Genomic DNA, 22836 nt, shown 5'->3' with positions numbered 1-22836 from the left:
GGCTTGAGTCTCCCCATCCACCCAGCAGCCATGAGGTCTTCCTAAAGCCCAAACTGACTGTCCTTCCCCTGCCTAGAACTCTCGGTGGCTCCCCGCTGCCCAGGCTCAGAGCCTTCTGTGATCTGGCCCCTGCTGACTTCTGCAGTCTCACAAGCCCCGCCCCCCCGAACTCATTCCAACCAGCTCTTGTTTCACTGGAAAGGCCAGGCCCTCTCTCTGACTTCAAGGCCTTTACACAGTAACCAGTACCTGCTTTCTTCGTTTTCCTCCACTAACATCCTCTTGGTCTCAGCTCACACATCCTCTCCTCCAGGACAGACATAGCCCTCTTTTCCCATCACAGCCCTGATCACTGTAGTCTAGCTAATCAGGCCCACCACTCCCACCAGGCTTCACCCATCACAGCCCTGATCCCTCTGGCCTGTGCTCCCTGATTGTCCCTGAGCCCCATGAAAGCTGGGACTATTTCACAGACAGGTGGCCACCAGTAGGGGGCCTGGATCAGAGTCCCTGCTCAGCAAACAGTTGTTTAACAGCCATTTCTGCAACCTTCACTGTCCCAATATGTGCAAAAGGCTAGGTGGGGCATAGGATGGCGGTATGGGAGAAAGCAATGCCATTACATAGCCACCCACCCACGTGGGCTGGGGGAGCGCCCCATCTACCCCCTTTTCATATCAAACTCAGGGTGACCTATCACTCACCTCCCCACCCAAGACCCCTGTGGACCCTGTCTTGACTAGGAGCGATGAAGAGGAGGTGGGGCTAGATGGTGGTTGCCCCACCTTAGGGTAAATGCTCCCTCTGAAAACACCGAGACTCATAGCAGAGCTGAACAGAGCTGTGCTTGGTGCTTTCCTAGGCCCAGGGTCAATAACATTATCGCAGGAGCTGGACAGCCTAGTGGAGGGAGGGAGGGGGCACTTGCCCTATCCCATGCCCTTGGGGATCCCACTGGGAACACCAGGACTGGGGAGCACCTTCCCAGGTGGGCAGGACTTGCATCCAGGTGGAGCTTAAGTATGACATTCAAAGCCCTGCTTCTAATCCATCCCCCTCAGGGAGGGGGAGAGAAAGGGGCAGGAAGCTGGCCCTACTAGACCAGGGAAGGGCTGGGATGAGAAGGGTGGCATTCAGGACAACATCCAAATTGGTGGGCTCAACAGCTCTACTACTGGGCTGCAGCTGTCTCTGTACTCCACCCTAAGAAGACTGAGGCCAGGATTTAATCTGAGAACCTCAGAATCACAAAATAGGCCCTCAAGGGCAAAACCAAGAGTCAAGTCACTGGACTGTTCCTGTGCAAGGAGGAGCCCCAGATGGTTGTAAGCAGGGAAGGGTGAGCTAGTAAGACTGAGGTTTCAGAGAGATCCCCTTGGCTGCCATATAAAAGGTGGATGGGGGGGATTTCCTGGCAGCGGTCCAGTGGTTAGGACTCCACGCTCCCATTGCCGAGGGCCCGGGTTCGATCCCTGGTCAGGGAACTAAAATCCCACAAGCTGTGTGGTATGGCAAAAAAAAAAAAAAAAAAAGTGGATGGGGGTGTGGTTTGGGGGCTGGGAACCTAGGAGGTGACCAGCCAGGGAAGGGCCATGTGGGAGAGGGCCAGGTTAAGGCTGCGAGGAGAAGCCCCCAAGAACCATCTCTTGGATTCTAGCTCCCCTCTATCACCTGTTCCCTGAGGGCCTTGGTCTCTGCCACTGCTTAAAGACTGTCTGCTTCAAGCCCTCAATCAACCTGCGGAAAACAGGAAGCAAAGGAACTGGTCCAGGAACACAGGACAGATGAGTGCTGGCTAGTCTCCCAGCTTGTCTACCTGGCTCCAAAACAAGGGCCTCTGGGACCCAGGAGAGCACACTGTTGGTAGATAGTTCCAGACAGAGAGATAGAGGCAGAGACAACTTTCCAAATACTGTTTACTTCACTGAAACCTGGAGACAGGGAAAAGGTACGTGAAAGTCTGGGCCACCAAGCCTAGGAGTGCACGTTGACAACAGCGACATACAGGGCCAGGGTGCTGAGGGCCAGCAGCCCCGTCACCACCGCTCGGGCCAAAAGTGCCGTCCAGCTGCCCAGGGAACACAGGTGGACGAAGGTCCTGTGGGGAAACATTGCAATGAAGAAGGGAGAAGAGATAATCCAACCCATTTGGGCCCATCCTCGAGCCCCACCCAGCTCACTCCATGACGAAGGCCTTGTAGACGCTAAGGAACATCAGTAGGAGGACTGCTGGCCGGAAAGTGTGGTACAGGTCGTAGCGTGTTATCATCCACACCTGGGCAGATGCGACGATGTAATGGACCTGGAGGGAAGCGGGAAGTCAGGGCCAGGCCTCAGGAGGAGTAGAGTCACCAGCAAAAAGGCGCGTGTGTGGGAAAGCAGGACTGCGTACCAGACTGATGTTGGAGTCAATGCTCATCTGGATGTATTTCCAGTCAAACTCAATGCCCCGAGCTCCAACCCAGAGAGGGATGCAGCTGAAGAAGGCAAAGGGAGGGATTCTCCAGTACCCAGGCACCCTCAGCACCCAGAATCTGAGCCCCCACCCTCCGGCACCCCCCTGGAACCCAGGTGTCCTTTCTCAGGAATCTGGGCTCCAGGCTGCTGCACACACCGGGACATAATGAGCTCGGCGGTGGCCCAGCCCAGGGCAGCAACCATGATCTTGTATTCCCCCTTGCCGGCATTCCGGGACATGACAAGGTTTAGGCCTATCAGGTCTGCCACATCCACGCTGGCCTTCATGAACTCCTGTGGGTCAGGTTGAGGCTTGAGTAAGCACAAGTGCCAGGGGGCCCCACTCCTGCACTCCCTCCCCCTCCCTTGCCCCACTCACCCCAATGAAGTCATAGATGCCGCCTTCCCAGGTGGGAAAGAAAGTGGCCAGGAACAGCATCTGAGACCAGAAAACAGAGAGGTCACCTCAAGGTGAGGGAGAGCAACCACGTGGGTTTGGTGGGAAGTTAGTGTGTTATGTGGAGGGCAGTACACTGGGGTTCTGGTGGCCCATGAGGAGAGGGACCACCAGATGTCGGCAAGAAGGCAGCAGCAGGGGAGATTGAGGGCAAGGGCTTGGAAGTCTGGGTTCTGTGGTGATGACAAGGGATCGGGGTCAGGCCTGAAGGTGCCGGGGCTGGTTACCCACCAGGGCAGTGGTAGCAGTGCCGGTGGGACCTTGGGGATTAGTTAGAGGCTCTTAGCAGTACCCAAACCCCTCTTAGTCATACAATTGAATGTTCTCAATGTTACTAAAAGTGCTATACAAAAGTTGCTTGCGGACCTCTCCTCGGGTTCCAGCCCATCCAAGCCCGGCTCCTGCAGGTATTCCGGAGCACCTTGCGCCGGGTGCGGGGGCGGCCCCACCCCGGGGGGTCTGGGCGGGGGGCTGGGGGCGTGGGACGAAGCCCTCGCGCGGCACAGCTGGCGCCCTCACCTTGCACAGCTGCACGAAGAGGTAGGTGACCCCGGCCTGGACGCACTTCCAGAAGGCGTTGTACTCGGACCTGCGGGAGCGGGCGGTGAGGGGTCGGCCCGGCCCGGCCCGCGCCCCCCTGCCCCGCGGCCGCCCCGCAGCCGCCCCGCACTCACAGGCCGCTGCACTTGTAGGTGATGAAGTAGGGGAAGTAGGCCAGGGCGAAGCAGTTACCGAAGTGGAACAGCGTCATGGCGCCGGCCGCCCGGCTCGCCGGAGCGCGCCTCTCTGCTTCGGCGGCCTGGCGCCCGAGCCCGGGCCTGGCGCGCCCACCTGCCTCTGCCGCGGCGCGCGCGGCCTTCTGGGAGCCGGAGTCCGCGGCGCGGTGCGCTAACGTCATCAGGCTCCGCCGCGGTGCCCGGGCGACCTGCGGGAGGCCGAGCAGGGGCCTGCGCGGGTCCCGACCCCACGGGAGCCGCTTTCGGGGTCAGGGCGGGGGCCTAGCGAGCGCGTGCGGGGTGGGCCTGGATCCCGGACCCGACCTCGCTGTGACCGGCGCAGAGACACGGAGCGCAGCTGTGAGCACTCTAGGTTTTTATTTCACCGTTGGCCCAGCGGCGCGGGCCCCTCGCGCGGGACGCCCTCTTTCCCCCGGGGGGCCGAGGGCGGGGACGGGAGAGACGGGTACCGGCCCGGGAGCACTGGGAAACAGAGGCGGGCCAGTCTGCTTCACTTGTCTCGGCTGAACATGTAGCGGAGAAGGTCCACCACTCGGTGGCTGTAGCCATATTCGTTGTCGTACCTGGGGAGGGAGGGAGGGATGGAGGGGATTCAGGGGATCCCTCCCGACCACCCCCAGCCTCCCCTCACGTTCTCTGATCCCTTTCTTCCCCCTTACCAGGAAATGAGCTTCACGAAGTTGTCGTTGAGCGCGATGCCGGCCTTAGCATCAAAGATAGACGAATGGGTATCGCCAGCAAAGTCCGTGGACACGACCTGGCGATCAGAATTTCAAAGATAAGCGTGGGTCGCAGAGCAGGGACCTCCAGGAGCTCAGGCTCGTGGAGCACACTCCATCCATTCATCTACAGTATTTGATGGAGCCCCACTCTGTCCAGCTTCTGGGGACAGGGTATGAGGAAGACAGATGGGGGCTTTTCAGGTAGGAGACTGGCCAAAGGATACAGACTGCAAACAGCCTCTGATGCTGCACCAACAGACATCTCTTCCTGGGAAAAATGCACGTGGAATGTGTCAGCGAGAGGCCCTCCCTGAGGGGAGGCAGTGAGCCTGGCTCTGGATGATTAGGAGGATCTGGTCAACTCCAGCCCTCAGCAGGGTCTCAGGTGGAAGGAAGTGCAGCACAAAGGCCCTGGGGGTTTGGCCCTAGCATGGTGGAAGGCCACAGGAAGGTTTTCAGCTCTGGGGGTGATGTGATCTGATTTCTTTAAGAGATCCTGGCAGCTGTGTGAGGGTGGACCTTCAGGAGCTAAAGCGGGGAGACAGCACCAAGGTGGACGGACAGAGCTGGCACTTCTGGGAGCAAAGAGACGCGATATCCATTCCTCACAGGGAAGGCATCTGGCTGTGGCCTGCCCCGAGCGAGTGTTGAGAAATGGGAGCCCTTGTCTTGTTCACTAAGCATGTACTGAGCACCTGCTATGTGCCAGGCCCTGGGAAGATGGCTGGAGCTATGGAAGTGAAAAACGAGGCCCAAAGTCTCTGTTGTCTTGGAGTGTACATGCTAGCAGGGCCAACAGTGACTATGAAATGACATTTCAGGTAAGGAAAAGGGTCACAAAAAGAACATCTCTCTGAGATGAGAGGTTGAAGTAGCGACTTGGAGAAGGTGAGGACAGACTATGTGGCCACCTGAGGGAAAAGCTTTCCAGACCAAAGGGGCAGCAAGTGCAAAGACTCTGAGGTAAGGGAGAGGTGACCTTCCCAGCCCTGCAGTTCCTATCTTGATACGCTGCAAACAACTCCTTGGCAAATGGAAAATCACGCTCCCTTCCCAGAGGGCTCTTCCCAGGGTCCCTTCTGCTCAGCCCCTACCTCATCCTCAGTGTAGGCAAGGATGCCAGCCATGGGCCCCTTGGCTGCTGCTTTTATGGCCTCCTTGATGTCTGAGTACGGGGTAGGCTGGGCCAGGCGGCAGGTCAGGTCCACAACAGACACGACTGGGGTTGGCACTCGGAACGCCATTCCCGTCAGCTTCCTGGAGAATCCCACGTCAGGGGCGGGAGTCAGAACCCAGGGACTTCTCCATCATTTCCCCCTTGTCCCTGCTTTCCGCTCAGTAGACACCTCAAGGATTGGGGGCTAGTCCAGTCCTCCTGGGTTGCACCCCCGACCCTTGTTGCAGCTTCATGCCCTCATACCCTTGGAGGTCTGGGATGACTTTGCCCACGGCCTTGGCAGCCCCCGTGGAGGCCGGGATGATGTTCTGGTGGGCACCCCGTCCGTCTCGCCAGGCCTTCTTCGATGGCCCATCCACTGTCTTCTGGGTGGCAGTGTAGGAATGGACTGTGGTCTTGGGGAAGAAGAGGGCCGAGGTGAGGCCTTCTTGCTCCCAAGCTCTCATGCCTCTTTTTCCCAGGCGCAGGGTGGTGACCCAGGTGTGGAGGCTGGCGGGGCCTCCACCACCGTCACAGGAGGGGCACATGCAGGCAGGGTCCAGAGTTTAAAAGACTTCACCACTGGTGGGCTTCTCCTCCCCAAACCAGTCTCTCCCTGTTAACTCCACACACTAAGCGAGTATGGGAGGAAGAGGTACAGTTTCCCAGCCATGCCTCCTGCCCCAGCCCCCCTCCCCAACTCACCATCAGCCCTTCCACAATCCCAAATCGCTCGTGGATGACCTTGGCGAGGGGGGCCAGGCAGTTGGTGGTGCAGGATGCGTTGCTGAAACGGCCCGGGTGTGCAAGGCACTGTGAGGTGAGTCGCAGAGCCACCCCTCCACCCTTACCTCCTTTCAGGGTTTGCACACAGGCTTGGTTTTGTGAAAAGTCAGGCTGGGGATGAGGGAGCATCGGGGATGCCGTCAGACCGAAGGAGGCACCAGAGGTGCAGCTGGGGGAAGCTCCCCAAGCATGTTCTCCGGGAGTCGCGCAGTTCTAACGGATGCTTTTAGGGTAACGTGAACAAGATGGCTGTTAAGACTTTGGGGAGGAGAAGTGGACTGATGTGAAAAGAGCACCAGGGGCCGAGTGGGAGTGGGAGTGGGGAGGGTGAGTCGGATTCCTCCCCACCGCAGGCTGGCTTGTCCTTCAGGCACACGCTTCAGAACGTTGCTGCCCATTACCTGACAATTTTCATGGAGCCGGGGTTGTAGTCCTTTTCGTTCACCCCCATGACAAACATGGGTGCATCTGGAGAGGGCGCACAGATGACCACACGCAGGGCACCTGCCTCAAGGTGGGCCTAGGGAAGGTGCACAGGTGTCATGAGGTGCTTCAAGTGCCACACCCCCCGGGCAGCCCTGGGCACCTGTCCCCGACTTACTGTAGTTTCCTCTAAGGACAGGTACACGCCTGTGGCCTCCACCACAAAGGGGTTCCCGACAGACTTCCAGGGGATTTCTTTGGGCTGCTTGCTGTGGAGGGGCGGTAGCACCGTGAGTCAGTCTCTCGCCTTCATAGTCCATGGCCTTCACCATTTGAAAGGCTGACCAGACACCTTCCTGCCTGGCCGTCTGTTCCCCTCACCCCACACATCCCTAGCTGCCTCAGATGGGTCCGACCCTGCTGGTCTTGCCTCTCATCGCTAACCCCCCTAGTGGGCCACTTTTCTTGACTGTACCTGCTATGCCTGGGTACAAGCCGCCACCTCCCCAACTCAGGCCTCAAGCCCCGCCTGGGGGACCGTCTAGACTACTCCCAGCCAGGTCAGGCCCTTTCTACATATGCGGCCCAGGATGTAGACCCCAGGAGGGTGAGGCCTGCCCTACTGCTTCTGGCTTCAGTCCTGGCAACCTCATCACAGCCCTCCTAGCCCTTCTTCTCTTGACTACTCAGCTCCTGCAACAGGGATCCTGCTGCCAGAGGCTAGGCAAGTCCCTGAAAACACACAGCACATCCAGAGAGCAGCTCCCAGGGGGCTGAAGCCTTGAGGCGGCCCTGGGGCTAGCAGTGGCTAGTGGTTTATATTGGAAAGGTAAAGGAGATTTTCTGTTTCTTGTTTTATCAATATACATTTTCCACTCGATATCAAACATTTGTGTCTGAAACATATTAAACATCTACTATTGCTGTTTTCTACTTGGCTTTAGCAAACAAACAATATATGGGTAAACTCTATACTAATCTTTTCCCTCAGCTTTTATCACAACTGCGGTATTTGCTTTTGTGATTGTTAGTGTCTGTCTCATCTAGAGCACTCCATGGCAGCAAGGCTGGGTCGGCTCCCTCCAGAGGGGTTCAGTCAATGTGTGTGGTTTTTTTTTATTAGCCATTCTACACATGTTTACTGAACACCTGCCATGTGCCTGTGTGCTGAGTGCTTTACCTGTATTGAACTCCTTTAACCCTGATGACCTGAGGTAAGTACTGTTATTACTGGCATTTTTCAGAAGAGCCAGGACAGAGGTGAAAAGAGTAGAGGCAGAGCTGCCTGGGAGCACAGGCAGGCCGGCCCTAGGGATGAATGAATGAGCGGCTTCCTCTCTTCTCCCTGGGCCACCACACATGGTTCTTCTTGCTCCCTGGTCATCTGTCAGGTCACACTTCATCATCTGACCCAAGTAGCTCTTCTCTGATGCCCCCCTCATTTCCTGCCTTCCAAGTTGGGGGAAGGGCACTTCAACAAATTCCTTTGTAGCAGTTGTTGAGCTGGCATGGGGCAGAGAGTCGGTGCCCCTGGAGACCCCAGCCCCTTCCCCTAGGCTGTCATGGGCCCTGCCCTCCTGCCCAGGGGCTTGTTTTGAGGATTCTGTTCATTCTTCAAGGAAGTACTGAGTCTACCCCGGGCCAGGGCCTGTGCCCGCGGGTGCCAGAGCAACAGTGGTGCCGCAGGCTGACAGGGCCCTCCTTGCAAGGAGGCTGCGTGAGCCCTTCCCGGTGCTCCCCACACGCTTCTGGCCGTGCTCCCTGCTATGGCTGTGGTGGGTATGCTCAGCATCCCTATCAGATACATGAGGAAACAGGCTTGGGGAAGTTCATTGCCTTGCCCAGGGTCACCCAACTGGAAAGGGTGGAGCGGGGCAAAGTACACACACAAGCAATGCAGCTCGTGCTGACGATGGAAAGCAGTGGGGAAGGGGGAAGAGGTGCTGCAGTCACCAGGGAAGGTGGCACCTGAGCGGGGCACACACTGAGGGGGCGGCTGTGTGGGGACGGGGCAGCGCTGGGAAAATACCCCGGGTGGCGGCAACGATGGTGCCCAGGCTGAGGAAGGAAAGGACACAGTATGTCTGAGTAATGACTGCTCTGCTGGAATTTGGAATTGTTTTTGCTGTCATGATTTCAAATTTGGGTCAAGCAGCTTCTCCCATTCTCACTGACTCTCCAGTCCCCGCCTCCACCCATCCCTGACCACCTGACCACAAATAAACAGCGGGGCTGAGAGTGGACCTGCTGGGAGGAGTGCTGGGAAGGCTGCAGATCTTGCCTGGGGCTGGAGAGAGCTCACGAGTGTGCGTGTGTGTAAAATTGGAAATTGGAGGCAGCCCCAGGGCCGGCAGTGGCTGATAATTTACATTAGATAAAGTAGGTTTACTGTTTCCCATTTTATAAATTTTTAATTTTTTTGGTATTTTGAAAATGTATTTGAATCTTATTAAACATCCAGTGTTATTGCTTTTGACTTGCAGATTCTAAACGTATCTTCCAATGAAGGAGGAGTATTTGTATCAGTGAGAGCTAGGTGAAGTGGGTTTTAAGAAAAGGTGCTGGCGCAGGGTCCTGGGAGGTTGGTGGCCAGTGTCGCTGAGGTGACAAGGGAAGGCTGGGGAACGGCATATAGTTGGTGGGAGGCCCCGTCAGCAGCTGGGATTGTATTTGTTGGGTGATGGGAAGCCACTGGAGGGTTTAAGTGGGGGAGTAACCAGGTCCAGTTGATGTTTTGAAAAGGTCTCTGTGGCTCCTATGTAGGAACTGAGTGGAAGCAGTTGGCTAGATGGTGATGCCATTTCCCGGGCAGGGAGATGAATAGATTTGAGGGTTGAAGGATAGTCAAGAGTTGAGTTTTAGACAGGTTGAGCTGATATGCCTGAGAGAAAACACGCACATGTGTGTTAAATAAAAAACTACTTTGAGTACAGTGGGCCCCCTCTCCAAACCAGTACCCAGAGGCATGTGCACACACAATTTGGGGGGTTATGAACCCCATGTGAGAGGCTGGGATCCCCTTCTAGTCACCTCTACATCCCCTGCATTAGTATGTTGCAGGCTTGCATAAGACAGCCGCCCTTACCACTGGAAGATGCTGATCTCATTGTTATCGACGACCAGCCGTCCATTCCTGTATTCCACGCTCCCCTTGTATCGGCCATGGGTGGAGTCATACTTAAACATGTACACCTGCAGGAGACAGAATGGCTCCTAGACTTGGGGTGGACGGGGAGCGAGCATTGCCAGGGAGTCCCCACTTCAGTGAAGGTTCCACATGGCAGCTGGGAGCCTTCCACAGAGCTCCCCTGAACCCCTTCCCCGCCCTGGTCCCACTCTCCCCGATCCTGCCCTTTGTCTGCTGCTCACCATGTATTCCGGGTCGATGAATGGATCGTTCACTGCTACCACCTTAACACCCTTCTCCAAGCAGGTACGCAGCACCAGGCGACCAATGCGTCCAAATCTGTCCAGGAACGAAAGCTGAGGGGGCTGTCCTCAGAATGCTCAGCCAGCACGCAGAGGAGGGGATGAGGGGGAAGGGGGTAACAGAGAAGAGTCCCACTCAAGGGGTCTGGGTGGGGAAGACGGCAGCCGTCCCTGTGCGGGCCAGCGTTGTCTTGCCCAGATGACCTCACCAGCCTGTTCACTGCTTTCTGCGCTTCCTCTGACCATCTGTCCTATACCCCTATTCCCAACCTTGTAGCTGGGTGGATCTTGTAGAACTTCAGGTCAGATTATATCTCTTGACCTGAAAACCTCCACCACTCTCTAACAGTAAAGCCAGGTCCAAACTCCTTACCACGGTCCGCCAGGCCCCTGCCAGCTTTCCGCTGCCCTCCCTCTTTTCCGTTGCTTGTGCCACACCAGCCATGCTGAATTCCTGCCCGTCCTTATTACACTGAGCTGCCACCTACGCCCCACAGCCATTGCTTGCTGCACAGTTGTCACTCAGGCCTTACTCCAGTGTCACCTCCCAGAGGCCTTCCCTGAGTTCCCCGGCTTAACACTGCCCTCTTCAGTTTTATGTACTTCCCGCCGGAATGTGAGCTCTCTGAAGGTGGAGCCCTGTTTACCTTATCCCTGTTGTTTTTCCAGGATGGGCAGAATGAAAGCATTGCTGAGACATGATGAAATGCTCCAGTTAGTGACTGAGGAGAGGCCGGGCCCTAAAGCTTCAGGAATGGGTCAGGGGCCGGGGCGACTCACCCATTGATGCCAACAGTCAGCTCCCGAACCACAGAAACCTTAGGTGCAGGAGGCGGAGGTGGTGGGACTTGCTCTTTGATTGGCTGGGGCTCCGGTGGGGGTGGTGCTCTGGTCACTGTTGGGAGTTGGGGAAGGGCAGTGGGCCGCACCGTGACTGCGACAGAATGAGCCATCTTTGCCACCCAGAACCTGCTGCTGGCTCCTGGCCCTGAGTGGCCAACCATGTAGCCCAGTGTTTCCTAAACCGACCTGATCAACAGAATGAGCAGGGGGTGGGCTTGCTTTAAAATATCCATGCCAGGGCCTCTTCCCCGGAGATTCTAACTCAGTGGGTACATATTTTTAACAATTGCTTAGGGGTGATAGTCTCTGTGCCTCAGTTTCCTCCTCTGTAAAATGGAGATGATAATAGTACTTCTCTCAGAGGGTCACCGTGAGGATTAAATGAGTGATACATGTAGTGCTTATGATAGAGTCTAGGAAACGTTCCACGTACATTAATATTTCAAAGATCATTTCCCAAACTTGCCTGATAATCGATCTAGTCCAGTGGTCCCCAAACTGTTCTGGTAAGAATCACCGGGAGGCTGATTCCTAGGGAAATCTGACTCTGGGTTTGCACTGAGGCCCAGGAATCCTGTTTCCAACAAGGTGATTCTTACCCTCAGAGAAGTTTAGGAAACACAGGTCTATCGTAATATATGAAACAAATGGAAACCCATATCAGCTTCTGCCTCTCCAGACACACAGATCCGCACCTATGCTGCATCAAGAACACCTGTGCTTGAAGCTGTGCTACCTGAGCTACAGGTGAGGGCTTCAGGTAGGGAGGAGAAACGTGGTGGAGACAGCAGTCAGGGGCCTAGCTGGTAGAGGGTTTCAAGCTGGGGGTCAGGCCTGGATGTCAGCTCTGGCTCAGCCACCTGCCAGCTGAGTTGTCTTGAGCAAGTTAATGAAACTCTGGCCTGTTTCTTGATGTCACATCTGACCCACCACCTGGGGGCTACTGTAAGGTCTCAGTGAGATCTCAAGGCCCAGTAGGTGCTGATTTTAATAGAGGGGAGAAAGTCTGACATGAAGTGTATTCGTGAGGAAAGGGAGAGGGAAGGGATTGGAGAGAGCCTGGAGGATGAAGGTAGGAGTTGCGCTTGGCACCAGAATCAAAGGCACCTTGGCGCGGGTGGGGATAGGAGCTGGGGGTCAGCCGACCTGTCTCCCTGGTCTCTCCAGGCTGCCACAGACCTTGTGGCGTGAGGCTGGGCTGTGCATGTTTCCAGTAGCACTACAAGTTCATAAAGGTATTAGTCAGTGTTTATTGGTGACCTTAAGAACGTTTGTATTCCTGGGGGTTCTGTTTCTGCTCTCATGAAAAGGGGAGATCTGTCCATATGGGTGAAGAGTGGGGATCTGAATCCACTCAGTGACCTTTCAAAAGAAAACCCAGGTGGTCCTTCTCTCACAACTTCCCCCAGCCTTCCCTTCTCCCTTCGCTCCAGAGTGGGGTACATGGGCTGGAGGAGAGCTGCTGTGCTGGGAAGGAAGAGCCCCGAGGAGCTTCAGTGATGAAGCCTCACCCGGTAGGTGAAACACTGGATCGGGCGCGCTCTCTACCAGTTACAATGACGCTCCCATTTCCTGGGCGCCACCAAGGGCTAGGTGCGGTGCCGAGCTCTTCACGTGCATCAGCTCTTTGAATCCTGTGAGGTACGTGCTATATACCCACTTCACAGAGGGGAAACCGAGGCCCGAGATGACTGAGCGAGTGATAAGCAGGGAGGGTTTTCTAGGCCCACAGCTGTTAACCTGCCTGCTGCTGCGTCTAGCAGAGTCTCCAGGACCCTGGAGCCCCGCCCAAGCCCCGCCCCACGTCGGCCACGCCCACCCCTGCGGTAATGAGGCCGCCGACTGCCTCGCCCGAGGCCAGGGAGGAGGCCGGGAGCGAATGGGGTGGCCCTCCGGAAGGCCTGGATTCGTCTGGCTGGAGCGTGTGCGCGCACCTCTGGCCGGGGGAGGTAGGGCGAGCAGGGACCCCCGAGTCCCAACTCCACTATTCCCGTGCTGAGACCCAGAAACGCGCTTTGTGTCCTCTTACATCTGGTGGCCGCCCTGTAAAATGGGGACACTAAACACTGGCCTCAGAGGTGGCTGTGAGGCTTCACTGAGCGCACACCTGTAAAGTGCTCGGCACCCGGCGCGCTCAAGTGTCTTCGCTTTGTGCGATCCAGGGAGGACAAAGTCCACCAATCCCCAAGCGGCTCTTTCGCAGCAGCGTCAATTTTATGTGAAACCTCGCTCGCCCAGGCGCTTCAACAACCAGCGGCCGTCCTCAGAGGCGTCCCCTCGTAAACCCGGCTCCGGCCTCCCTCCTGGCCTGTTTCTACCCTTCCACCGCGCTATTGGTGCAAAACCCAACCTGGGGGCAGGGGTCTTCGTCCCCTCCACCATTGCCATAGAAACCACTTTGCCGGCAAAGCCGGTGGTGAGGAGAGTGGGGCTGGAGGGAGCAAGGGCAGCTGCTCCGGATGGAAGAGACCCGGCAGGCAAGGCCACCCCGCACCTCCTGCCCGGCTCCCGGTGGACACTACTGGTGCGCCGCTCGCCGGCAGGTACTCAGACCCGGCTACAGGAGCTCCCCGACCGCCCTTCCCTCCCCTCCCTGGGGGCACTCCGCCGCCTCCCTCACCTGGGCACGGCTGTCGCAGGAGCTGGACAACGGTGACATTGGTGAGGATGACGTCGCGTTTCGACATGGCCTCCTAAGGTTTCATGGCCCAGCCAGCTGCCTCGTCACCCGCCGCGATGTTACTGCGAGACGGGGGCTCGGGGGCTGGAGGAGCTGGAGCTTCTTGCCGTGACGTCACAGTCCAGTGACGTCACAAGAGGAGGCAGCGCGAAGGCCCCCTCCCAGTCGAAGCGTGTGGCCGTGTACCACCGTTCCAAGCCCACCCCTGGCGTCTAGAATGGAATCCAACATTTTACACTGGTCTTCAAAGCCCTTTCTCTGCTGTCTTCTTTCTTCTTTCTTCTCTTTGGGCACACTGGCTCCATGCCGCTCTGGACCCTCTTCTGGATAGTTACCCTAGCTATTTCTTTGTGCCTGGAAGTCCTACCCAGGTCTTCCCTTGGCTGCCTCTTGGCTTCCCTCAGGTGCCACCCTTTAAGAGAGGCCCTCCTAACTCCACGTCTAAAGTTCTCTCCTTTCTCAGTCACTATCTGCCATCACCCCCACTCCCTCCGTCTACCCATCGTCCGGGAAGCCTTGTCTGACTTCCCATCCTGGGTTAAATATTCCAGTGTGCAAAACTGCTCTAGGGTTACACTCTATATTTTCCACGCAGCATATGTCTCTCTAAAAATCATCCTGTTTATTCATTTGTTAGCTTGCCAATTGTCTCTGCCCACTAGAGAGTGCTTGTCTGCCTTCCTCACTTTTTTTTTTTAAATCAGTTTTTGTTTTTAATTAATTAATTAATTATTTTAATTTATTTATTTTAGGCTGCATTGGGTCTTCGTCGCTGCGCATGGGCTTTCTCTAGTTGCATCGAGCGGGGGCTACTCATTCTGGTGGCTTCTCTTGTTGCAGAGCCAGGCTCTAGGCGCGCGGGCTTCAGTAGTTGTGGCGCACGGGCTTAGTTGCTCCGCGGCATGTGGGATCTTCCTGGACCAGGGCTCGAACCCATGAACCCATGTCTCCTGCATTGGCAGGTGGATTCTTAACCACTGCGCCACCAGGGAAGCCCATGCCTTCCTCACTTTTATACCTGTTGACTAGAAGAATGTTTGGCACTTGAAAGGTACTCCCTCAATAAATAATACCAGAATGAATGAATCAATGTCACCTCCTGAGGTTTCTTCAGATCCCCAGTCTTAGAGCAACCCCCAAGTCCTATCCTCTCACAGCACTCTGTTCTTTTCCTTATGGTTTTTCATGTAGTTTTCCATGATCTAGTTACTGACTTACTTACTTGTTCATTGTCTCCCCGTTGGGCCCATTCTTTTCTGTTTTGTTCACCACTGGTCCTCCAGCTCCTAGAACTGTGCCTGACACAAAGCAGGCTTTCAGTAAACATTAGGGGAAGAACAAATAGACAGATGGCTCCCGTCCCCCAAAGCATGGGAGGTGGGGGCTTGCTTGCACACCTGTGACTCACAGGCAGGCACCTTCACCTGCAGGGCCGGTTGACACACAGCTGTGACCAAGATTTAGGGGCTGTGAGGTTTAGGCCAGGAAGGAGTCATCATCCCAGAGAGAGGTGTGGAAGCGAGAAGGGGCAGAATGACATAACCTCTTCTTTCCCCAGACCTTCATGAGAACTGAGTTTGCTAAGCACCTGCCATGGCACAGAGTAAGGGTGAAGCCCTCCTGCTTGGATGGCCCGGGAAAGGTGGAACTGAAAATGAATTGAGTGTACAGCTGGGGAGATTTCAATGAACCAAGACCAAAAAACAGAACAAAGGGGGACAAATTTAACATGTATAATCAAGATGGGGGAAAAGCGTACACAAATAAAACCAGGACTGAAAAGAGATCAATTTGGTACAGCTTTACAAGAATAGATATGAAAAGCTAGATGCAATTAAAATTTTCTTAGAAAATATGAGGGATCAAAACTGGTACAAAAAGAAATGGCAAATCTGAGTAGGCCAATAACAAGAGGAGAACCAAGGAGTTAAGATATATCTTCCCAAAGGCTGATTCAGATCCCGATGATTTTATGGGCAAGATTTGCTGAAGCATGGGGAACAAATATTTGCCATTCTACAGGACCTGCTGCAGAGCCTAAGCAGAGCTGGGAAGCCAAGTAGCAGCTCCTGTGCTGAGAGGCTGTGGGTAGGGCACGTGCTCTGAGGCCCTGTGGAGCGGCAAGCACACTGTGTACGCGCACATCGCATATTGCATGCTTGGTGGGAGTGCTTTCGGGGCGCTGTGGTAGCTCAGCTACTGAAACCTCCTCTATCCACTCTAGGAAACAGCACAGCCACGTTACTAAAACCAGCAGAGAAAGGACAACTCCAGGCTAATCTCATGTACGGAGATAGATGCCAAAGTCCTGAATCAAATAGTGGCAAATGGGAATGAAGCACTGAGGAGAGGGACCGAGGCTGATGGAAGATGGTAGGGTGGGGCAGAGAGAGAGGTGGAAAAGAGAAATGGAGTACATTTTGAAGGAGAAATCCCACCTCTCAATCTCGGGGCGGATTAGAATTCTGAAGCTCACCCTTCCCTACCCAGCAATCTCCCGGCATGGGAAACTCCCTTATTCAGGTGCTGGACAAGGGCGGGAAAGCTACACCTGAGGTTGCCCAGAGATTTGACTTTGTCCCTGGACCGTGAAACTGGGAAACAGATTTGGTGAGCTCAAGCTTGGAGAGGTGGCACAATTAGTCACCCTCTGTAGGCAGAACCTAGAGATGGCAGAAGCTTCTGGGTCTCTGGGTCTGGGAGGCCTGATTCTGGGTGGAGCCAAGTGTCCAGGATCTGGGATGGAACCCTGGGTCCTGCAAGGGGAGTGGGCCTTGTCACCCTTGTTTGAGCAAAACCTGAAAACATGTGCAGCTTCTTGTCACACCTGGGCACCCACAAATATAACTCTGCCATCCCCACTTGCTCACACCCTACACATTCCTTTGTGCCTGGCCTTCCCACCAGCAATCCCACCTTCACCCCCTCTCCCAGGCTCTCCTCTTGGCACCCAAACCCAAATATCTTTTACCCCTGCACCCAACTGTACCCACCCACTGGCCCCCATCCTTCTGGTCTCAGGCTCCCTCTGAACTAGCTCTACAGACCTACCAACGACAGACCTACCAACCACCCCCTGCCCTTCCCTCTGATGTCCCTCTCCACACATAGGCCAAACTCTTAGCTCTTTCCCTCTCCAACCCTTGCCAATATGTCAACACTTGAGGCTTCAGGTTGGGACTTAGGAGGCCTCAGGGGGAGGAGGGCAGGAGGGATGAGCTCCTGGCCCTCAGCCCAGGTTCTGGCTGACAGTCTTCTGCTGCCCTGGGTCTTCAGCCCCTCCCCATGACTGCCTCAACTGGCTTTTCAGGAGACACTGCGTCCTGCCCCTGCTCATGGCAGTCAGCCCCCTGCCCTTGCCCAAGGGCTGGGAGGTAGGACAAGAATGTGATCCTGGCTCCAAAATCTGCAACCCTCAACAAGGGACCTTATGCTGCTCTGGGGATACAGGCAACCTTCCCTACAGCACCCTCTGAGACTCAGGTTCAGGCCTGGACTCTCTTCCCCTGGCGTCTTCTAATCCATCCATCTGTTCAAATATTTACTGAACCCCAGGCAATGTTCTTGAAGCTGGGGATGTGACAATGATCAATACAGACAAAGGCCCTCTGGAAGTTTACTATCTGATAGGTGAGACAGATAATAAAATAAGATAATTCCAGATTGTGGTAAGAGCTATAAAAACTAAAGGATGATATTACAGAGTATAGCTGTGGGACGGCCAGGGAAGGGTTTTTTTGGGAAGGTGACATTTGAGCCAAGAAGAGAGTGAGGAGGAAACCACCTTGTGAAGATCTGACTTCTGCATTCCAGGCAGAGAGAACAGCAGGTGCAAAGGCCATGAGGCAGGAATGAGCTTGGTGTGTTTGAGGACCAGGGAGAAGACCCGTGTGGCCGGAGCATAAGAAGTGTGGGCGTTGGGGGTCAACAAGAACAACAGGAACAAGGTCTGATGATTCCCTCAACTCTCCGGGGTTGCTCCCCACCCCCTGACTGTGCCTTCCATCTTTCCAGACTCTTGCTGCTGGGGAAACTGGATCCTTAGATCCCCCGAGAGGAGTGAAGATGCTGAAGAACCAGGCCTGGGTCCCAGGGATGGTGGGTGCCTGAAGGTGTGGTTGGGAGAAAGGAGGCCTGGATAGTCGGTGAGGAATAAAAAGAGGAAGTGATTGGAAGGGCAGACATCTGGGCTCTAGGGTGGAGGGCCTGAGCTGGGCAAGGAGCAAAGATGCCATGTGAGTCTTCTCCATTCATGACTCACCCACTCTTCCTCCTACTCGTCATTGCTCAACCCCAAATCTCCCTGGGAAATACCTCCCTGACTGGGGATCAAGTCAGTGCCTCACAGGGTAATTGAGTCATGAGGGGTGGAGAAGAGGAAAGGAAGCAGAGGATAAATAGTAGCTTTGCCTCCCTGGCTCCTCTCTGCATCGTCCCCACTTTCCCAACAACATGCATCTTGCCAGTTTGCTCAGCTCCTGCTCCCTCTTGCTGCTGTTGGGGCCCTTGCCTGGATGGGCGGCCAATGCTGAGCCCGTTAAGAAGGTCACTGAAGGGATCAGCCAAGGGCTGAGCAATGCAGAGAGAGAGGTGGGCAAGGCCTTGGAAGGCATCAATAATGGAATCCCTCAAGCTGGAAGGGAGAAAGTTTTTAATGGACTCAACAGTGTGGGGAGCCAGGCCGGTAAGGAGCTGGACAAGGGCGTCCAGGGGCTCAACCACAGCCCGGACAAGGTAGCCCATGGAATCAACAATGTCACCGGACAAGCAGGAAAGGGAGCAGAGAAGTTTGTCCATGGAGTCAACAATGCTACTAGACAGGTTGGGAAGGAGGCAAACAAAGTGATTCAGGGGGTCCACCATGCCGGGAAAGAGGGAGAAAAAATAGTCCAAGGGGTCCGTCATGGAGTTAATCAGACTGGAAAGGAGGTGGAAAAGTTTGGCCAGGGGGTCCACCATGCTGCAGGGCAGGCTGGGAAAGAGGGAGAAAAAATAGTCCAGGGGGTCCATCATGGAGTTAATCAGGCTGGAAAGGAAGTGGGAAAGTTTGGCCAGGGCACCCACCATGCTGCTGAACAGGCTGGAAAGGAGGCTGGCAAAGTGGTCCAAGGGGTCCACGATGGGGTCAACCAGGCCGGAAAGGATGCAGAGAAATTTGGCCACGGGGTCAGCCACGCTGCTGGTCAGGCTGGAAAGGAAGTGGAGAAACTTGGCCAAGGTGTCCACCACGCTGCTGGCCAGGCCGGGAAGGAGGAGGACGGGTTGCATCAGACTGTTCATATTGGGACCAACGAAGCCGGCAAGGAAGCCAACAAGCTGCTGAATGTAGGTGAACAGGGGTGGGGAAGTGGGGAGAAGGGTGTTGGGGGAGGGAGAGGTTAAACCCTTGGGACATTTGGGGCGCCCAGGTCCCTATCATTTGGTGAAAGAAGCTTGGGCAGCTATGTAACTGTGTCCTCCTTCTCCCTTGCCATCTCCCTTACAAAGGAGCTGGTGGTCAGCTGGTCAGAAAGATTAAGCCATCTTATCTGCAAAGCCCTGTATCAGAGAATGTGAATGGGACCCAGCCCCACCTTCAGGGAGCTGCCCCCTAGTTAAGGAGATCTAAAGGGAGGAACACGAAGCCTCTCCTGGGGAACAGGAAGCAGTTACTGAGGCCAAGATCTATTACAGTGCGAAGAGAATGAGTGTTGAGAAAACCCAGAGCATCAGCTTGAGCTTGAGGAATAGCTTTGGGAGAAAAGCCCTATTCTGTTTAATTTTCATAACAAGCCTCTGAGGTAGTCAGGGCGAAGATGCTGACTCCCTGATTCTCAGGTAAGGAAACGGAAGCTCAGCGAGGTTTAAGGGATTTGCCAAGGTCATGAGGCTAGCACACAGCTCTGGCGGATCACAAATCGGGGTTCCTTCTCTTCCTCCACACCGCCCCATCAGAGGAGGCCTTCTGGAGGATATCTGATCCCCACTTACATAGGGGGAATAGATACCGGAGCCCAGGAGAGGCAAGCAGCACCACGCACAGCATAACAGGCTCCAAGGAGGAACAGGAGAAGGCTGACTCCTGCCTGCCCCAGGTCCCCACTCCCCACTCTCCACGAGGACTCTTTGGGACACCATCTTGAGGACTGGCCCAGGCCTCAAAGCCCACAGCTACATGGGCTACCAGCCACAGAACCAGAGATGCGTGGGTGGGGAGGAAGGAACGATGTAGAAAGTGTGCAGGGTAAAGGAGAGGGCTCTGAGTCAGACGCCAGGATTCACCAAGCAGAGACCAAGAGAGGGCTGTTTGCTTGGGGATTTGAGGCGGGCAGCAGCAGTGCAGCGGGGGAGACACTGCTGAGCGGGGAGAGGATTGAGGACAGGCAGCCACCCGAGTTAGGGATCGGGTTAGCGTGTGTGTAGAAGGGGCAGCTTTGAAGTCAGGGCTGAGGTTAAACTACGGTCCTGGTATTTGCGTGGCTTCTCTGGGTTCCCTTTCCAGTCGGGCCCCTTCTCAGTGACTGAGAACATCTCGTTAACTGAAAGAAAAGGGAATTGAGGGAAGACTAACCAGTAGGGGCAGACATTCTTCCTGGCTTCTCCTCCCATCTCTCACAGAATTCCCACAGCAACATAGGTTTCCTTTCTGGATAGTGAGGGGCAGGGGGTTAGCCTATGCCTTCTGCCCCAGCCCCGGTCACCCTAGGGGAAACTGGCCACTGGGGAAAAGGAACTTGGGAGACCCTTAGGGTCTGGGGGGTTGTAATGACAGCCTGGGCTTCATCCACAGGACAATTATCAAAACAGACTCACTGACCAGCAAGGAGTGTCTGCAACCACAACCATAACATCTGGAGTAAGTCTCGCGAGTACAGGGTGGGTGGGGGTGGGGGCGGTGGCGTGGAGGCTCTCCTAGGAGGGTTGGTGGGACAGATGCTGGGGGCTAACCCTCTTGTCCTTGAATTTCAGGCTTTGGTCAACAAGCCCTTCATTGACCTTTCAGTTCTGTGGAAGGTGAGTGCCCACGTGGTTTCTACTTCCTACTTGGGAGATGCTCTTACATCCTCTTCCCGTTGCCTGTTCACTGACAACTGCACTGTGGACAGACACTCAGCCTCTGCAGACACCATCCAACTCATTTTCCAGCTCTGGTTTTCCTTTCCTCACTGCTCTTTGCCCTTCACATCCTGCTTTCATCTTTTGGGCGCTTTCCGTTCCCACTGAGGCAGAAAAGTCCTCCAGGGACCTGTGTACATCTAGGAGCCAGGAAGGGAGGGGCTGCTGAAACCCTCCCCTCTGTGTGCCTGTCCCCTCTCCTCGGCATCTCCCGTCAGACTCCCTCCCTATTCTGTGCATCCCTCCGCTGCCCTGTCCCTGCTGCCTTGTGGCAACATGCTGGGTGGCGGAAACCTGTAGCTCTGTCCTCTCCCTGCTTGACAGCAACCTACCTGCCCGGCCAGCCCAGGATAAAGGTTCCTGTGGGATGCTGGTCCTCCCTCTGGGCTCAAAGGAAAGTCCTAGCTCTTCTCTTTGCATTTAGTACATTCAGACGCCTGAGCCTGGGGCAAAAGGGTGAGGGTGTGTAACAGCCCTAAGACTGTGCCTGGAACCCAAAGGCACACCCTTGTTTATTCCCGGGCTGTGGAGGTGGCAGGGGATCCTCTCAGGCAAAACACACGAGGCTTCTCTGTCCCTACAGAGGCCCCTGGCACCTCTGCCTGGGAGGACTGTCTCCCTATTCTTCCTGAATCTAGGTGCCGCCTTCCTTATATTATTCCCCAGAACGCAAGCAATTCCGGAGCTAGAGTAGTCAGTCTCCCTCCCATCTCTCTAGGGTGCAAGAGGGTAGAGGTCTTGCGACTGTGCGCCCTGCATCCACTCCCTCTCTCCTTCTCTCTTCCAGACCGTCATCAGCATCATTCCCTAAACTGATGAACTGGCCTTGTTGAACAGACTGACATTCCTGTTGTCATATCAGCTGAAATGACCTGAAGGAGCCGGGAAGAAGTAGGAGGATAGATTTCTGGAGTCCCTTAAGGGGGCTGTACTGAGATTTGTGGATAAATACAACACACTGTACTCTCATCATGGTCCACTGTGCTCCCTCAGGAGGGATCCGTGGAGGGGAGGCTTGTCTTTTCTCCTCTTGCTTCTTCACCGGAGAAGCTGGGGGGTCCGATGCACAGGATGGGTTGAGCTGGAGATTTCAGGCTGATCCGATGGAAGAGGGCCATTACAGGGACAAGCCATGCTTCACTAGTGCAAAATTCATGCTCAGCACTGGGAGGAAATTCGTGCAGGGAAAGCCCCTCCAGGCCAGTAGTGGGGGCAGAAGCACCAGGGAAAAAGTGGCAGGAACCTTGGTGAAGCCCAAGGGGGTAGCATCCTCATTCAGGAGTGTGGCACCAAAGGAATATCAACAGTAACTTGTGCGTATTGTGCAATCAAGGCGTGCGAGGCTCCCTGCGCTTTACCTGCATGACCTCACTGAATCCTCCCAACCATCCAGTTAGGTAAGAGGTACTGCTATTGCCCCATGTTATAGAAAATCACATGGAGGCTTACGCAAGTTAAGAAACATGACTAAGAACACACAATAAGTGGAGGGAGAAACAGCCTAAGGGCTACCAAGGATATTCTGAAAACGAAGAGGTCTCTCTCCTGTTTAGTATCAGGAGACTCAGTGAATAGGAGAGAGGAAAGAGGTACATGTGGGAGATCCTCTCTTGGGGACAAGGGCCAAAGGCTCAGGGGGGAAGCCACTCTGATGACAGGAGGCCTCTTTACAAGGACAGGAATAGTGACACAGAAGGCCCGGCTCAAAGCCCGGACCATTGATGATAGCAACTACGACATACTGAGCACTTCGTAGCTTCCAGGTACTGTGTGAAGGGCTGTTCACACTCCGTAACCATTTAAGCCTCCCACAACCCAAAGGCAGAAGTTCCCTTATCATCCCCATTGTATGGATGAGGAAACTAAGGCTCAGAGGGGCCAGGGCACTTGCCGGGGCGGGGGTGGGGGGGCAACCCAGGAGAAAGCAGCAGGCCTGTCTCTTGCCAGAACCTGACCTTGCACAGTCGCCTATAACGTCTCTAGAACACTTGCCAAGCACGGGCCTGAGCGCTGGGAGACCTACATTCCAGTCAGAACCGTGCACCTGTAGG

At 55.2% G+C, this 22836-nt stretch overlaps 3 protein-coding genes across 6 annotated transcripts; 1 reads left to right on the top strand and 2 right to left on the bottom strand.

Moving 5' to 3' along the window:
- Nucleotides 1–1898: 1898 nt before the first annotated feature.
- On the bottom strand, nt 1899–3782 carry TMEM147 (transmembrane protein 147). 2 transcript variants are annotated; one of them, XM_057533406.1, is made up of 7 exons: nt 3589–3779; nt 3434–3503; nt 2837–2896; nt 2615–2751; nt 2393–2477; nt 2181–2302; nt 1899–2098 (listed from the first exon to the last, which is right to left on the bottom strand). In XM_057533406.1, exons 1-7 carry the CDS (start codon nt 3663–3665, stop codon nt 1975–1977), a joined length of 675 nt encoding a protein of 224 aa, XP_057389389.1. In that variant the 5' UTR covers nt 3666–3779; the 3' UTR covers nt 1899–1974. The 2 variants fall into 2 exon arrangements, with proteins under 2 accessions (XP_057389389.1, XP_057389390.1); XM_057533407.1 differs by lacking the exons at nt 2393–2477; nt 2615–2751 and having other exon boundaries at nt 3589–3782.
- Nucleotides 3783–3819: 37 nt separating this feature from the next.
- Nucleotides 3820–21703, top strand: SBSN (suprabasin). 2 transcript variants are annotated; one of them, XM_007165132.2, is made up of 5 exons: nt 4404–5336; nt 17705–19015; nt 20460–20525; nt 20639–20683; nt 21573–21703. In XM_007165132.2, exons 2-5 carry the CDS (start codon nt 18143–18145, stop codon nt 21594–21596), a joined length of 1008 nt encoding a protein of 335 aa, XP_007165194.2. In that variant the 5' UTR covers nt 4404–5336; nt 17705–18142; the 3' UTR covers nt 21597–21703. The 2 variants fall into 2 exon arrangements, 1 of the variants encoding a protein (XP_007165194.2); XR_009006000.1 differs by lacking the exons at nt 17705–19015; nt 20460–20525; nt 20639–20683; nt 21573–21703 and adding exons at nt 3820–3990; nt 10837–10990; nt 11690–14367 and having other exon boundaries at nt 4314–5336.
- GAPDHS (glyceraldehyde-3-phosphate dehydrogenase, spermatogenic) lies at nt 4018–13743 on the bottom strand. Of its 2 annotated transcripts, XM_007165130.2 has the most exons (11): nt 13631–13743; nt 10948–11062; nt 10108–10204; nt 9824–9930; nt 6917–7007; nt 6717–6835; nt 6235–6316; nt 5794–5945; nt 5468–5630; nt 4311–4408; nt 4018–4214 (listed from the first exon to the last, which is right to left on the bottom strand). In XM_007165130.2, the coding sequence occupies exons 1-11, from the start codon at nt 13695–13697 to the stop codon at nt 4142–4144; spliced, it is 1164 nt and encodes a 387-aa protein (XP_007165192.1). In that variant the 5' UTR covers nt 13698–13743; the 3' UTR covers nt 4018–4141. The 2 variants fall into 2 exon arrangements, with proteins under 2 accessions (XP_007165192.1, XP_007165193.1); XM_007165131.2 differs by lacking the exons at nt 10948–11062; nt 13631–13743 and adding an exon at nt 10815–10931.
- Nucleotides 21704–22836: the final 1133 nt, after the last annotated feature.

The sequence above is a fragment of the Balaenoptera acutorostrata genome, chromosome 19, assembly GCF_949987535.1.
Source record: "Balaenoptera acutorostrata chromosome 19, mBalAcu1.1, whole genome shotgun sequence".
NCBI classification, from domain to species: Eukaryota; Metazoa; Chordata; class Mammalia; order Artiodactyla; family Balaenopteridae; genus Balaenoptera; species Balaenoptera acutorostrata.
This window is presented reverse-complemented; position numbering and strand designations above follow the sequence as displayed.

Excerpts from the sequence above, each read along its gene's own strand:
- TMEM147 (XM_057533406.1), bottom strand. The coding sequence starts at position 3,665 with ATGACGCTGTTCCACTTCGGTAACTGCTTCGCCCTGGCCTACTTCCCC. Across the intron at positions 3,504-3,588 it reads ACCTACAAGTGCAGCGGCCT|GTCCGAGTACAACGCCTTCT; the intron begins GTGAGTGCGGGG and ends CCGCTCCCGCAG. Across the intron at positions 2,897-3,433 it reads TCTTCGTGCAGCTGTGCAAG|ATGCTGTTCCTGGCCACTTT; the intron begins GTGAGGGCGCCA and ends TTCTGGTCTCAG.
- GAPDHS (XM_007165130.2), bottom strand. The coding sequence starts at position 13,697 with ATGTCGAAACGCGACGTCATCCTCACCAATGTCACCGTTGTCCAGCTC. Across the intron at positions 6,836-6,916 it reads TGTCCTTAGAGGAAACTACA|GCCCACCTTGAGGCAGGTGC; the intron begins GTAAGTCGGGGA and ends CACCTTCCCTAG. Across the intron at positions 5,631-5,793 it reads GTCATCCCAGACCTCCAAGG|GAAGCTGACGGGAATGGCGT; the intron begins GTATGAGGGCAT and ends GGGATTCTCCAG.
- SBSN (XM_007165132.2), top strand. The coding sequence starts at position 18,143 with ATGCATCTTGCCAGTTTGCTCAGCTCCTGCTCCCTCTTGCTGCTGTTG. Across the intron at positions 19,016-20,459 it reads AAGCCAACAAGCTGCTGAAT|GACAATTATCAAAACAGACT; the intron begins GTAGGTGAACAG and ends CTTCATCCACAG. Across the intron at positions 20,684-21,572 it reads ACCTTTCAGTTCTGTGGAAG|ACCGTCATCAGCATCATTCC; the intron begins GTGAGTGCCCAC and ends TCTCTCTTCCAG.